The sequence below is a fragment of the Danio aesculapii genome, chromosome 8 (assembly GCF_903798145.1).
Source record: "Danio aesculapii chromosome 8, fDanAes4.1, whole genome shotgun sequence".
Classification (NCBI taxonomy): Eukaryota; Metazoa; Chordata; class Actinopteri; order Cypriniformes; family Danionidae; genus Danio; species Danio aesculapii.
In genome coordinates, this window is record NC_079442.1 from 39455643 (window position 1) to 39472486 (window position 16844).

The window sequence follows — 16844 nt, forward strand, 5'->3', positions numbered from 1 at the left end:
AAACATGAGAGATAAGATTGATAAAAATATAAAAGGTCTTCTCTGTGCCCCCCTTAATTTGCAGGCACTCATGTAATGGAGGGTTCAGGGAAAATGTTGGTTACTGCAGTTGGCGTCAACTCTCAGACGGGAATCATTTTCACCCTACTGGGGGCTGGAGAAATGGAGGAGGAGAAGAAAGACTGCAAGAAAGGTTGGCTACTGACAACTGCTAAATGTTTAAAGGTTGAGCATGAATAAACATTCACATCATAAAAGAAAAACCCATTTTGCTTGAATACTATAAAATGTCTAATGGTCTGGGTCTTTGTTTGGATGCACTGAAATGTTGCTCGCTCATTTGAGTTGATTTCTCATTGTTTTTGTTCAGCATTTGGGTTTCATTTTGTCTTTACATACCACCTTCGTTTTTGTCCTATCCTCTGTTTCCAACATTTCTATCAGAGGTCAATAGTAATTCATCCACGCAGTTCCCCAGTGTTGAAGCCAAAGAACACAACATCATAAATGGTAGGTGACATTCACTACAGAGAGATGTCTCATAAACCGACATCCTGGTTTAAACTCTCCATATCTGTCAAATATGATCCCTCCATGTTTTATGTTTTCGTTCTCATGCACTTTATTGTTGTCTCATTTCAACTGCAATGACCTCAAGCAACAGGAACTATATTTGTTTGCTTTAAATCTCTGTATTAACTTTCACAGGAAAACAAGATGGGACCCTGGAGAACAACCAAAATAAAGGTGACTTTGAGTGCTGATTTAGAATTGAGTTAACACGGGCAGGTTTAAATAGAAATATAGTGAGATTAACACATTGTAAAAGGTTGTTTTTAGAATGAGATACTTTAAACTGTGCAGTACATACTTCATACTGTCTACCATTTTTTCCAGTTGCACTCCAGTTTCCACTGCTTGTTCTCAGATTCTTGCACACATACAGTTGGGACAATTAGGAATTACTTGCAGTTTAAATTTCATTGCAGCTAAAATTTACAGCAGTTGAGAGAATTTGATTGTGGAGATACAAATATGTTTGCACAAGTTGTAAAATTCATTATTTTGACAGATAAATTAAGTAAAATTACACTGCAATGAAAAGTAGTAGGCCTGTGGTTTTAATTTATATATTTACAGTATGAATTAGGCCCAATCCCAATTCTTTTTTGTACCCCTACACCTTCCCCTTTACCTTCCCCATGGCCCTTAAAACCAAGTGTGAAGGGGAAGGGCTTCAAAATTTACCCTTAAGAAATGGGACAGCACTACAGCACCTGCACGTATCATCATATGTCATCGCAATCTCTTGCTCCATATGAGATCAGATGATCGCGACTGCTGTAGTTATTCCAGTTGTGTTATTTTTTGGTATATATCTTCAGGCAATCACTGAAGGCATATATCATGTTATCATAACGATCTAATGTGGCAATAAGATCTTAATACTGTGCATTTAACACAGTGGCCATATTCATCTATGTAAACACAACAAAAACAACATTAACATTATAGCACACACAGTAAAAAGCTCATACCCTGCCACTAGACTTTTCTGACAGGGTATTCCAGTGTCATCGAGTGTCACAATGTTGTGGGACTGCTATACAGGAGTTATTATTATGCATTATAGATAGTGAAATATAGCAGTTTTTATTTTAACATTTAGTTTTTTAAAGGATGATGGTAAAACACGAGTGAATATATTAAAACATATGGTTGTTTGTTGTAAAAACTAATAATAATGACGAAAAATACAAATTTACTCCTTACTTCCGGGTGCAGCTATACTGCCGTTGTGGCTGGTGTATTGTGGGAAATTTTCTTACCTCTTGGTTTCGAGTGTGGTCCTGAAAAATCTCAGTTCGAAGGGCTATCTACCCCTTCCCCTTAGCCCTAGGCCTTCAAGCTAAAGAGAATTGGGACACCCCTACCCCTTTACGGGAACGTGCAAAACGAGAGGTAGGGGTAAGGGCTAAGGGGTAGAATTGGGATTGGGTCTTAATCTCTTTTCTTTGCATGGCACATTGATATTAAACTACAGAACATTATAAACATTCGTTTCTTTTGTCATATAACAAAAGAGAGGCTCTCGGGAGTCCATGTAAACATCAAATCCTTTGGATTTTCTCTGCAAAATAACACGTCACATAAAAATCTGCACATTTCCAATAAAAAAAGTCATTTATATATATATTTTTTCCATATAGCCTTTTCAGTTATTTAAATCATATTCATTTAAAGTACATTGTTGCATTAAACTTTTAATTTCTTTGCATTGCATTTCTTTTTATTTTAAATTATACTGAAAATAGGCATTTTACAACTTAAGTTTAGTTTAATCATTTTTGAATACATTCTGCCCATCTCCTGGTCTGGCAGGAGCCCTTTTAGCTTAGCATAGATCATTGAATTAGATTAGACCATTAGCATCTCATTTAAAAATGACCAACAATTTTCTTTAATTGTCCAATTTAAAGCTTGGCTCTTCTGTAGTTACATTGTGTACTAAGACTGACAGAAAATTAAACGTTGCCATTTCCTAGGCCGAAATCTATAACTATATATTTTTATATAACTAGTGTTGGGGAAAGTTACTTTTGAAAGTAATGCATTACAATATTGAGTTACTCCCCCCAAAATTAACTAGTTGCATTACTTAGTAACATTTAATGGAAAGTAATGTTTTGTTACTTTTAAGTAACTTTTTCATACCTGCCTGAGACTTGATTTGTTTCAGAACTTCAGCGTGTTTTTTTTTTTTAAATAGAGGAACTCTGCAATTAACGACACACTGTATAACTTAGACCTTCATTTACCTTTAAAAAAAAGATTAGAATAACGTTACCTTCTGAGAACTTCCTGATGCTATACATGCTGTATATACAAATTAATTAAAGTTGAAAGCAATGTGTTTGCTACTTTTGTCTTATTAGTTCAGTAAAATCACTGTTCATTGAGACTACAATCCCCGTTTCTTCCATGTGTTCAAAATAATGATAATATTTCCATCAAAGAAATGTAAGGTTCTGCCATCTTGATTTCTGTCTGTTCCTGCATTCTCTCATTGAGTGTGATTCAACGTGATTACACTAATTTCCATTCAGGAAATTATTTTTTAAAAGCGAATTAATCACTCTAAAAAGTAACTCGAGTAATTTTTTTTTAAAGTAATGCAGTCGGCACAATAGCCTAGTGGCTAGCACGCAGACATATGGTGCAATAGCACTTCAGGGCTAGAGTTCCAATCCCAGCTCGAGGACATTTCCCTACCCTACCACCCCCTCTCTCTCCCACTTCGCTTCCTGTCTCATTACTGTCCTGTCTAATAAAGGCAAAAAGAGCAAAAAAAAAAAAAAAGTAACTCAAATACTATTACTTAATTTTTTTTAAGTAATGCGTTACTTTACTACTTTCTTAGAAAGGTAATATTATTACGTAACTTGTATTGCATTACCCCCAACACTGTATATACAGTAACTATGCTTTCATTCCGGTGTATGTGCTATGGTAGCAATGACATTACGCAGCATCTGAAAATCAGATTATAGTGTTCTTTTAATATATTCTATATATTTTGCAAAATGTCACACAGAACATAATGATAATGTACTTTTTATGCATAGTATACAGTAAGCATGCAAGCCACAAAATAGTTTCTCCTTTTTCCTACTATTAGCTATAATTCTACATGCCTTGATCAATTTGTCTCCACCCTCTACAGCTAAGAAACAGGATGAGGCTGTTGCCATGGAGATGCAGCCTCTGAAGAGTGCAGAAGGTGGTGAAGTGGAGGAGAAAGAGAAGAAAAAAGCCAGTGTGCCCAAGAAAGAGAAATCCGTTCTTCAGGGCAAACTCACCAAGCTGGCAGTGCAAATTGGGAAAGCAGGTGAGGAGGTGTTAGACTCTTATAGGTCAAATAATTTTTTTATTATAGTATCAGTATTGTTTTTTTGCATTTACATTTCACTGAACTTCTAAATAATACAGTTGAATGTGTTTTAATTAAAGGGCACCTATGATGAAAATCATCTTTTGTAAGCTGTTTGGACAGAACTGTCCACAGTCATATTGGGGTGATATAAAGACAATAAGTCTCTGTCTTTAAATTTCCTGACGTTAAAATAGGATCCAAATACCTCCCATTTTGAAGCCGTTCACACAGGAGTGCGGTTTCCCCACCCATCGAATTGATTGACAGCTGCATATTAACATTTATCTGTAGTAATGCGTATAATCATATCCACAAGACAGGACATGTGCAAAGCAACTGGGATTAAAAGATCTGTTCAGCTCTCTGTGATCATCAATCCTCATCAAATGTGATCAAGGAGTTTTACAAGTTTAAAACTTTTTTTAAAACAGTGCATGTTTGAAATGAATTACATCGATTTTACCGTTTTTATCACCACAGCCGCATGTCAGTACAATTATAAAATAAGACGCTTCAATCCCGGCTTGTGGACATTAAATCAGCTTTATTTTGTAGAATAAAATAATGGATATCCACACAGCACAAAAAACTTATCTTAAGTCTTGAAAAAGGTGTGAAATAGGTGCCCTTTGTGTGATTACACTAACTGAATTCAGACAATAACCATTGGACACTTTCCCAATCTAAAGTTTTGTACGACAAAAAAACTGAATATTTTGTTATAGGGATAGTTCACCCAAAAATGAAAACTGTCATCATTTACTCACCCTTGATTATTAAAAATAAATTTGAGTTTTTTTCTATTGAACAGAAGAGATTTTGAAGAATTGACACCCATTGTAGCCTACTGTGGATGTCAATGGTTACAGGTTTCTCTAAATCATCTTATTTTGTATTTGTTACAACCTCTCTGATGTTAGTCTAAGGTAAAAGGAATTACATTTAAGGTGTAGCAATTTTACCATGTGATGGTGAAAGCAAAAAGACATAACGGAGAGAACAGATATATCAACAAAAGTAATTTAATTTACAAAAGTGAAAACCATACAAGTGAACATATAAATAAAAGAGGAATACTTACAATAATGAAAAAAAATGTAGTAATGTAGCAAGTTCAAAAATAAAGTATCAAACAATAATATTAGGTTAACTTAGGAGTAAGGGGACGCTAGTGACGGCAAACATTCATTCATTTTCTTTTCGGCTTAGTCCCTTTATTAATCGGGGTCGCCACAGCGGAATAAACCGCCAACTTATCCAGCTTGCATGATTAAAAAAAAAAAGATTATTTTAGTTCATTTACAAAATTAATGTGCTTTATATTGTACATTAAATCTTAATCACTACTTTTAAAAATGTTTTGGCCCAATTATTAGTTTTAATTACTCAAAGCATAATGAAGACATTTAAACATTACATTATGCTTCTATTTAAAGTTATTATTATATTCTACTTTCTATTCAACATAGAATCCTGAAAAACGGGTTTCAACCTATTTAAATAAATATACTATACCTAAAACTGTGTGGCTCTTTGCAGAGATGTGTGCTGTTTCTTTTCTAAGCAATCCGGTGTATGATTTGTTTCAGGTCTGGTGATGTCAGCCATCACTGTGATTATCCTGATGCTGTACTTTGTGATTAAAACATTCATTGTTCATCAACAACCATGGCTGACAGAGTGCACACCTATCTATGTGCAGTATTTTGTCAAGTTTTTCATCATCGGAGTTACAGTTCTGGTAGTGGCAGTGCCTGAGGGTCTGCCACTGGCTGTCACCATATCACTGGCCTACTCCGTGAAAGTAAGTCAGTAATTAGTCATTGCTGTTCTTTCATGTTGTGTTAAAGAATGCTGTGGAGTAATTCATTCATTTTCCTATGGCATAGTCCCTTATTTATCAGGGGTCGCCACAGCGGAATGAACCGCCAACTATTCTGGCATATGTTTTTACGCAGAAGATGCTCTTCCAGCCACAACCCAGTACTGGGAAACACTCGTACACTCTCATTCACACACACACACTTATACACTACAGCCAGTTTAGTTCATCCAATTCACCTATAGCGCATGTCTTTGGACTGTGGAGAAAACAAAGCACCTGGAGGAAACCCACGCCAACACGGGGAGAACATGCAAACTCCACACAGAAATGCAACTGGCCTAGCCGGGACTTGAAACAGCGACCTTCTTGCTGTGAGGTGACAGTGCTAACCACTGAGCCACCATGCTGCCCGAGTTCAACATTGAAGTGCCATTTTCACACACACTCACATTGGGAAGTGCCACAATTTTTAACAATAATCCTGTACATTTATTTTCTTCACAGAAAATGATGAAGGATAATAACCTTGTGCGTCATTTGGATGCCTGTGAGACTATGGGCAATGCCACGGCTATTTGCTCTGATAAAACAGGGACCCTCACCACTAACCGGATGACAGTAGTGCAGATTTATATAGGGGACCAGCACTTCCGGGACATCCCAACGCCAGACCAGATTAACCCAAGAACTATGGAGCTCATCAGTAGCGCTATTGCTGTGAACTGCGCCTACACCTCCAAAATAATGGTGAGATGCTTTTACTTTAAAGGCTAGTTCACCCAAAAATGAAAATGACCTCATCATTTATTCTCCCTCAAGTGGTTTTAAATGCGTTCATTAAGCACAAAAGAAGATATTTTAAAGAATGCTGCTGGTTGCTGGGATCCATCGACTTCCATATTACAAAAACATTATTAATGGAGGTCAGCAGCATTCTTCAAAATGTCTTCTTTTATGTTTAACAGATGAAAGAAACTCAAACTGAAGTGTTCATGAAGATAGAATGTTTATTTTTGGGTAACCTATCCCTTTAAGAGATCCTGCATTATGATTTGCAGTTATCATTTGATATTATCATTCACTTTGCCTTACTTTTCCTCCAGCCTGCTGATAAGGAAGGTGGGCTGCCCAAACAGGTGGGAAATAAGACAGAGTGTGCTCTGCTAGGACTCGTCATGGACCTGAAGCAGGACTACCAAGCTGTGAGAGAGCAGATCCCAGAGGAGATACTCTATAAAGTCTACACCTTTAATTCTGTCCGAAAATCCATGAGCACTGTCATTCAGATGCCTGATGGAAGCTTCCGCTTGTACAGCAAAGGAGCCTCTGAGATCCTGCTCAAAAAGTAAGTTGTTGTTGTCAGTGAATCCTAAAAAAGACACTGTACTGCCATTTCTCCAATCAGCAAAATCTGATAACCAGAAATATTTGTTGAGTATCAAATCTGCATGAACATCAGAATGCAATTACTGATCCCAAATTTTTTTTGTTATGATTTTGATATCTTTTAAATTTTATTAGCTATTTGATAAAACTAAGAACATTTTTATAGCATTTATTAAAAGTTTAATTTGTACCTGTTTAATAAAATGCAATATAAATTTGTAACTGTTTAATAATATGCATTATAAATTTGATCAGACATTTTAAAAATACTTTTACAATATACTGCTGGATGAATGCAAGTCTGGAAGGTGTTTTGGCTTCTGCACGTGACATTAAAGTCCCTGATACACTTCAAACTAATTATTTTAAAAAAATTTTGTTTGAGGGCAAAAATAAGTTAAGAAGGCTTTGATACTTCAGAATGTGTGGCGCATGATTTGACAGTGTCCTGAAAGTATATTGCCATATAGGGTTGCCAATATCGCTGATAAACGATATTGTATCGAATCGCAATAAAATAATGTCAATAACAATGATAAGCTCTGAACTTTGTTACTCTATATTGATCTAAGAGCCAATCACACAGCAGAAATGTACAACAATGGGAATCTAAAAGTGTGTGGATATTACAAATGTACCAAATTTTTAATCGAAAATTTTATTGGACGGAAATATGTTATGTCATTTAATGAACCCTCTAATTTTTGTGGCTTCAGTCATAGTTGGGGATCTCTTTTAAATCTGGAAGCATTTACAACTGATATTGAAATATATATCATTATTGTTCAAAATGAAAAATAATTATCGAGACAGCATTTTTGCCATATCACCCAGCCCTATTGCCTTATGTGAAACATGAAAAAACCACAGGAACTGATTTCCACTGTGGAGAGACTGGCCTTGACACTATAAGCTTGTCAAAGAAGGCGGATGTCCACAACACATCTGCTAATTGCCAAATCGCCAAGGACTAATGGTAGCTCAAAGGTGTTTAAGTGCCAAATTTAACTCCCCCCAAAAAATTGCTTTGGTAAGCTGTTTTGAAATGCCAACAAGAACTCAAAACAAATGTAATTTTTGCTGGATTTTATAAAAAAAAAAATGACCTCCCCATCAGGCACAGGACAATAACATGACGTCAGATTGACGTTGTAACCCAATGTTGTGAGGACTTTGCATTTTGTTTGGAAATGAAAATCAGGTTGACGTCAGAAACCAACATCCAACCAAATATCAACGTCTAATGGTGTTACAGCTTGACGTTGTGTGGATGTTACCACTATGACATCTATCAGACGTTGGATTTTGGTTGCCATACCTGATGAATAAACATTAGTATTTGATGTCACTTTGACAGGTTTAAGATGTTGGCTCGACGTTGGATTTGATCACTTTCCAAGACAACCAAAAATCAACCAAATATCAACATCATTTGACATGGTAATTGGATGTCAAAATAACATTGTCCTCAGACGCTGGCTAGACACCTGATATCGTGACCTAAATCTAACCTAATATTAGCGTCTTATGAAATTGTGTGCCTGCTGGGTCATTTCAGTTCGTTCTTCAGTTTTGTTTGTATTATATCAGAGCCTTTAGGTTGATGCAAATTTGAAGCACTATTGAACAAAATGATTGCTTTTCTGAAAATTTAAATCATGTTCACACACTGCGTTTTGTCTAAACCAGTACTAAATTTACTATTAGTTTTAACTGTGTAACACAATCTACTGATGTGTAACCTTTGTTAAAAAGTAATTAAGCTCTGCTGCCTCTATTCCAGGTGCTCGTCCGTTTTATCACGTGACGGTGAGGCTCGTGCTTTTAGGCCACGAGACAAAGATGAAATGGTGAAGAAAGTGATTGAGCCGATGGCATGTGATGGCCTTCGTACCATTTGCATTGCTTACCGGGAGCTGCCAGCTGACCCCTTGCCAGACTGGGACAACGAGACCGACATCGTCTCCAATCTTACCTGCATCACTGTGGTCGGCATTGAAGACCCTGTTCGACCAGAGGTATTCACACCAGTTTACAGTCTTTGAATATGTTTGTATTGTCTATATTTGAGGAGTTTAGATTCAAAAACCTCTTAGTGCCGTCTGAAATTTCCATTGAAAATTAAAATTTTTCTCAACCTCCTTTGTTTATGTTGAGTTAGTTCACTTTAAAGACCATGAAAGGGAATTATTCTTTGCTATAAAAATGATATTACTGAACCTCCATTCAGGAGCCTAATAAAAATGCTAATTTTAGAAGAAAATTTCAGACGGCATTTAGAGGTTTTTGCATCTAAACTCTTCATTTAGACTTTAACTCTCCTTATTATAGTAGAAACTTCCCATATGTTATTGTGCTAAATACAATGGATGATTGTGATGTTATCTTATCTGTTTTGTTTGGCTAAATGTCATTTTCCAATCAGGTCCCAGATGCCATCAGAAAGTGCCAGCGAGCAGGCATCACTGTGCGTATGGTGACTGGTGACAATATAAACACTGCACGTGCCATTGCTGCCAAGTGTGGGATCATCCATCCTGGCGACGACTTCCTGTGTATGGAAGGGAAGGACTTCAATAGGCGCATTAGGAATGAGAAGGGAGAGGTATACATATGTTTTGCAGTTATGTACGGAGCTTATGCTGGAATTACTATTTTAAATCTTTATCATATAGCATGTTTACCAAAATATGACATGCACAATTATTTTTTCTAAGAAATGGATACTTTTGTTTTGCAACGATGTGTTAAATTGATCAAAATCTGTTTAAAATGCATCCTGTTGTTTCGAGCTTTCTATTCATGACAGAATCTTAAAGGGTCTCATGCATTTCCAGCAAAAATATTAGGCACATTTCATGAGCATAATAGAGAGATTTCTGAAGCGTCATAAAACACAGTGGGATACATTTTTACTTTGCCATTACAGGATAAATGACCATTTTATTATATTCAAATAGAAACAGCTGTTTAATTATAATAATATTTTATAACAATGATTTTTGATTAAATAAGTTCATACATGATGTGAATAAATAAATTGTTTATTCATTTATTTATGTATTCACATCATGTATGAACTTATTTAATCAGAAAACAGTGTTATAAATTATGAATGAATGAATGTGTACATAAATACATAAACTGATCTCAGACTTCTGAATGGTAACAAGATTATTTTCCTTTTCTTTTTGCAGATTGAGCAAGAGCGCATTGACAAAATTTGGCCCAAGCTCAGAGTTCTTGCTCGCTCCTCCCCGACTGACAAACACACTCTAGTTAAAGGTTAGTCTTTCCCTTGTTTTCAGTGGAGATTAATGAAACTAGAGCTGCTATAGAGCAGAATTTGACTTATATTTGAAGCTTACATCACTTGTTTTTCCCATTTATTACTGTTAAGGTGCTTTGAAATAGTGTTGTATAAAGTTTTATATAAAAGAATGTCAGTAGGACTATTAGATTATAGTATCTTTAATGCGTAGTTATAAGCATTCATGTGATAAGATGACATTTAAGCTTGTTCTGATATTGATTTTTTTTCAGCATTTTAGCCAGAAATGACAGATTATATGTAAAAACATCTTGAATGAATAATTGTGTGTGTGTGGGTGCAGGTATTATAGACAGCACTGTTGTGGAACAAAGGCAGGTGGTTGCAGTCACTGGTGACGGCACAAATGATGGACCTGCCCTGAAGAAAGCTGATGTGGGGTTTGCAATGGTGAGAAAATGTATCCTCTAAACGAGTGATGGATTTTGGAGGCTGATAACCACAGCCAGACACAATCTGTGCACAGTTTTTGCTATTTCTTTGCAGAAATTTGTAAAAAATCATGTGGAATATTATGAAATGAATTAGAGAATTTAGGAGCAAAAATCTCAACAAATAAAGTAAATAAAATAAATTAAAATAATTTTTCATTTAGGATTTACAATGCACATTCAATTTGAATCAATTGGTAAACAAAGCTGCAGCAGGTCCCTCATATTTACACTAAAAGAAAAAAATATTTTACAAATTGTATTGTACACAAATCATTTGATCATTTTTATATTATTATTCAGGTTCTTATTATTATTTCAATTATATTTACACAACTGAATAAATAAAACGACAATCTGTGGAGTTTCTGCATAGTTGTCTGCAGATTTGTACACGTGCAGATCCGTGTGGGCCTACTGATAACTGTATTTACTAAAGCTATGTACAAAACATTCTGTGTACCTTTAAAGTTGCTTTTACATGAGAGGTTTGTCTCATTGTTAGTTTTGTAACAAGTTTGTGACTTAGTAACAATTAGTGTTAAAGCCATCATCCAGACCCAGACAAGTGGTTCTTGACCTTATTCCTGGAAGACCACCAGCACTGAATGTTTTGCAGTTTTCTTTTTCTTCCACACCAATTTCAGGTCTTGCAGTCTTTGCTAATGAGCTGATGGTAGAATCAGGTGGAGTTTATTAAAAGACTATTGAAAGAGCTGAAAGTGCAGAGCCCATGGTCCTTCAGGAACATGGTTGAGAACCACTGATCCAGACCATACGTCGCTCATTTGTCAGTCCATTCCAAAATCCTTATCAACTGGTAAATTAAACAAGAAACTAGGAAACTACAGATGAGATTTCTATGCAGTTTATTTTAAACAGGAAACACACCAGATTATGAGTACTGAATTATAGTAATTGATTCCTCTGTTTGCACAGGGTATTGCTGGTACAGATGTGGCCAAGGAGGCGTCTGACATCATCCTGACCGATGATAACTTCTCCAGCATAGTGAAGGCTGTGATGTGGGGACGAAACGTGTATGACAGCATCTCCAAGTTTCTGCAGTTCCAGCTCACAGTGAATGTGGTGGCTGTTATAGTAGCCTTCACCGGCGCCTGCATCACACAGGTACATACACTTAGATCTATGTGCACTCAGGGTGCGAATTACAGCGGAGTTTGGGGGAGATTGACCCCCTAATTAAGGCTTGACCCCCCCCCTGAAGGACATCCAAACAAGATGTATGGGGGGGTCAGCCCTTTGAAACTGAGAAAAAGTTCACTCTGATCTGAATTTTACATAATGATGTTAATAATTAAAACCGTACATATCCAATTGACTATAACAGTTCATACCATTTTGAATGCATGATTGCGCCAATCAGTCAATGTGAGCAAAAGTCATTGAACAGTCTGAAACCGGCTGATTCAGAGCACCGATAGACACTATAAGAGTTCACAAGGCTGTATACTCATAAAATAGGTGTTTGTTTCTACATACAGCCTGAAAGTAAAGTCAAATTAGAAGCGTAGTTTGTATAGTTTGACCTAAAGTAAGCTGAAATAGCTAAACGGGTCAGAATACACTAAATACAGTCGTTGAACTGAACTATAAAGTGCCATCCTCAAGCATGTACATGTTTAGTTTTTTAAATAACTGCTATTAAACTAGAACACGTTTACCCTTCTGTGTTCCAGCATTCTGCCAAAGGTACACTGAGCCATTAGGGGTGTCCAAACTTGGTCCTGGAGGGCCAGTGTCCTGAAGAGTTTAGCTCCAACCCTAATCAAAACCACCTGAGCCAGCTAATCAAGCTCCTACTACATATGCTAGAAACTTTCTGGCAGGTGTGTTGAAGCAAGTTGGAACTAAACTCCGCAGGACACCAGCATTCCAGGACTGAGTTTGGACACCCCTGAGTTACAGGAATCCAGGAATGCAAAGGGATTAAATAGTCAAAAATGAATTAATAAAAATAAATAAAACACTTTTTATTTAATTAACAATTTTTGTCAGAATGTTGTTAAATGTTAAAAATTAAATGTCACATCACAGGTATTTTAAAAGATGTTTAGTTTATATATATATAATAGTTAAATTTAATGTAATAAGAAAAATCTCACCCTAAAGATTTTAAATGATACCTGACATTGGCCTTCATTTTTTACTGTATTTGTGCATAGGATTCACCCCTGAAAGCCGTGCAGATGCTTTGGGTCAATCTGATTATGGACACATTTGCTTCTCTTGCTCTTGCCACGGAGCCGCCGACGGAAGCTCTGCTTCTGAGGAAGCCTTACGGCCGAAACAACCCTCTCATCTCCAGAACTATGATGAAGAACATCCTGGGACATGCCGTCTACCAGCTCATCATCATCTTCACCTTGCTCTTCGTCGGTATGTTCCTTCACAGGTTCTGTCAGAGGATTTGTTGGATACAAGTTCTGCTCTATTTCATCTCTTTACTTTTTATTCTTGTTGAATGTACTGGTATGTGATGAAACTGTATTTTTTTGCACAGGTGAGAGGATCTTTGACATTGACAGCGGTCGTGAAGCTCCGCTTCACTCTCCTCCATCTGAGCACTACACCATCATCTTTAACACGTTTGTCCTCATGCAACTCTTCAACGAGATCAATGCCCGTAAGATTCACGGAGAGAGGAACGTGTTCGATGGGATATTCTTAAACCCCATATTCTGTTCGATCGTGTTGGGGACATTTGCAATACAGGTAAAAACACACAAGTCTCAAGATTCAGGTTTGATTTCTGACTTTAAAATTTTAATATAATATCTTAAGCTCATCAAGGTTGCATTTATTTGATCAAAATGCAGAATTATAAAGAAATATATCTACTCAAGTCTAAAATTATTCACACCCCTGGTCTATGTATATATGAATAATTTCAAGCTTGACTGTATTTAATTAAAATTTAAAGTAGCTGTTGCTTTTGTCATGTAATTGACCCTTTGCTAAGCACCGCCCTCCTTAGTTACTGTGGGGGTGTCGCGGAGGAAAGTGAGCAGGGCGGGGCTGGGCGGATGGGGGAGGAGGGCGGTTGAGGAGGGGGATCGTAAAATGAGGTGCCAGATCAGACATGCCCAGGGATATAATTAGTCATTTTTTGCGAAGAGGTGAAATATCCAAGAAAGCTTGATTTATTTATTTATTTTTTTTGCCAAAAAGCCTGATAGACTAATTGTTGTGCAATGAAATATAGCGTTAGTAACTGACGAGGAACAGCATGGATAGTGCTTCTACATAATTCATTTATAGAAAGAACAGCCAGAAAGATGAAATTGATGGATTTGTGCCGAATATTAGCCTCATTGACCCATAACAATGTACAGTACCTATAACTGTCAGTATGTTTGAGTGCTTTTTATACCGTTTCTATTCTAATTTGCAGTTAAGTGGAAAAATAAATAAATTGAAATGCAAATCAGAGTATAAATAGCAGAGGTAAACAAATAGATTTTACTTACCAGAAAATATTAATCCGACACCAAATATAAAAGCAGACACTAACCCGCTATAACACTGTCACCAAATGACTAAATCTCCAAAAGACAGACGAAAACATCAGTGAATTGTAGCTCTGACATGAACATGAGGGATATAAATGACTGAAACAGCTGCGGGTGAAGTATATTGATCGCAAGTGCTCAGTTTGTGATCATATCTCTGCTTTGTTCTGTTGATATGTAATCCAAATATGGAAATACGACTGAATTGTGCTGCTTTTAGCGCCCCTCACATAGCTTGATCCACACTAGCATTTCTCCCCTTGGGTTTTAGGTTTTGGAAAGGGAAAAAAATTCCACCACCCCGTTCAAACTTTTAGGAGACCGGGTATCAGATTTGCACAATGCATATGCACAACACTTTGGCTTGTTTCCCTGGCTCAAAAGCTTGAAAGACCTTCTGTACGTAGCTACAGTTGCTTACCCATGATTGGTGTGTGGCGGTTTTTGGGTGTGGCTTTGGCTAAGGCAGAGGTGAATTTTCAGCATCATAACTCTAGGTTTCAGTAACATGATTATCCAGAAATCATTGCAAAACGGTGAAACGGTGCTCAAGAATCATTTATTATAACTGTCGATGTTGAAAACATTGACACTTTTTTTAGGATCTGAAGTTTTAATGTGTAATTTTTAATATTTCGTCACCTTGGAATTATAAGGTTCTATCTGCGTTCTTAATGATTTTGAGATATTGAGCTTCAAAGTTTTTGCATTCCATAGCAAACAGTATGTGTGTAACATTTGTTTTTTAAATAAAAAGTCTTAAAATGTAAACAACTTACAAAAAAACATCCCATAATGTAAATAAGTTGTCATTTAATAAAAATATGTCAATAACTCAATTTTGACAAAAATGTCAGATACAAACTTATAATTCTAAGGTGACAATTTAACTATTCATTCATTCATTCATTCATTGTCCTTCAGCTTGGTCCTTTTATCTATCAGGGGTCGCCACAGCAGAATGAACCACCAACTTATCCAGCATTTGTTTTACACAGCAGCTGCAGCTGCAACCCAGTATGGAAAAACATCCATACACACTCATTCACATACATACACTTCGGCCAATTTAGTTTATTCAGTTCACTTCTAGCACATGCCTTTGGACACTGGAAGCCGGAAATCGGAGCATCCGTTAGGAAACCCAAGCGAACACGAGGAGAACATGCAAACTCCACACAGAAATGCCAACCGATCCAGCCGGGACCCAAACCAGCGAACTTCTTCCTGTGAGGCGATGGTGCTAACCATGTTTATTTTGTCCTTGCTTACGAAAAGTAATTAACAAAGCTTCTTTTTATTTTCATTTTTTTACTTCACACTTCAGTAAAAAAACAGCACTTCAAGGATGTTTTAAGTACCCAAAACACAGAAAATGCTGTAAAATGTGTGAACTACTCAATCCAATCACCTTAAATTTACACCTTTTCACAAAAAAAGACACTCATATACAGATGAAAATGAGTGCTAAAGCTCCAATCCTGTATCTTTTGATTTATAGATTATGATTGTGCAGTTAATTAGCAAAAAAGACACTGAAAAAAACACTCAAAAAACACCATAAATTTAGATTTAAACATTCATACTCTCTCTCACACACACAAAGACAGATAAACCATAGCTCCACTCTTGTGTCCTGTGATTTGTAGATTGTGATTGTTCAGTTTGGAGGGAAGCCATTCAGCTGTTCCCCCTTAAACGTGGAGCAGTGGCTCTGGTGTCTGTTTGTTGGAATGGGAGAGCTGCTCTGGGGTCAGGTGAGTGCTCCGTTCAATCCTCCATTCAAGCTGCTCTCAGAAACAGAAAGCAGTGTCAGAAATATCAACCTTTTTTCCTCCAGTTGATTTCTTCAGTGCCAACACATCAGCTGAAGTGTCTGAAAGAAGCGGGCCACGGGCCGGCTCCAGACGAGATGCTGGATGAGGATCTGGCCGAGGACGAGGAGGAGATTGATTATGCTGAGAGAGAGCTGAGACGAGGACAGATCCTGTGGTTCAGAGGACTCAACCGCATTCAGACTCAGGTGATGTTCGCTCTCCATCATTTCCTCCGTGTTTTAACTGCTTTTGTGTTGTTTTCTGACAGAGACCGCTGTTCCCGCATAGACACGCAATGCCTTAATATATACCAGATGCCTTCTCTGCTACATGCTCTAGTTTGCGCCTTTTTTCTGAACTTTTACTTTCCTCATAACTCAAATATATTTTCCTTTCTTCACCAGCCTTTAGAAATTGATGAAATCTTAATATTTCACAAGTTTTCTATGTTGTAAATCTTAACTTTTCTCTTTCCCTCACTTCATCCTTTATTCTCTCTGCTGCTTGTCCATGCTGTTTTATTCAGTACTTTTTGCTCTTCTGCCGCTTGGTAACTATTATTGGCCTTTCTGAATCTTTCAATATTG

At 36.8% G+C, this 16844-nt stretch overlaps 1 protein-coding gene across 7 annotated transcripts in view; it reads left to right on the plus strand.

The window, feature by feature from the left end:
• The window catches only part of atp2b3a (ATPase plasma membrane Ca2+ transporting 3a), a 48913-nt gene that overhangs the window by 22939 nt on the left and 9130 nt on the right, over positions 1-16844 (plus strand). For 4 of the 7 annotated variants that reach the window (XM_056463945.1, XM_056463947.1, XM_056463950.1 and 1 more), the window contains exons 6-20: positions 65-193; positions 709-747; positions 3725-3889; positions 5524-5738; positions 6264-6506; positions 6863-7104; positions 8929-9163; positions 9571-9750; positions 10343-10430; positions 10760-10866; positions 11847-12038; positions 13094-13307; positions 13432-13643; positions 16090-16197; positions 16281-16463. In XM_056463945.1, coding sequence (XP_056319920.1) covers positions 65-193; positions 709-747; positions 3725-3889; positions 5524-5738; positions 6264-6506; positions 6863-7104; positions 8929-9163; positions 9571-9750; positions 10343-10430; positions 10760-10866; positions 11847-12038; positions 13094-13307; positions 13432-13643; positions 16090-16197; positions 16281-16463 — 2552 coding nt within the window. Of the gene's footprint in view, positions 1-64; positions 194-444; positions 511-708; positions 748-3724; positions 3890-5523; positions 5739-6263; positions 6507-6862; positions 7105-8928; positions 9164-9570; positions 9751-10342; positions 10431-10759; positions 10867-11846; positions 12039-13093; positions 13308-13431; positions 13644-16089; positions 16198-16280; positions 16464-16844 lie in introns of all 7 variants that reach the window. The other 3 variants (XM_056463944.1, XM_056463946.1, XM_056463948.1) reach the window with 1 other exon arrangement.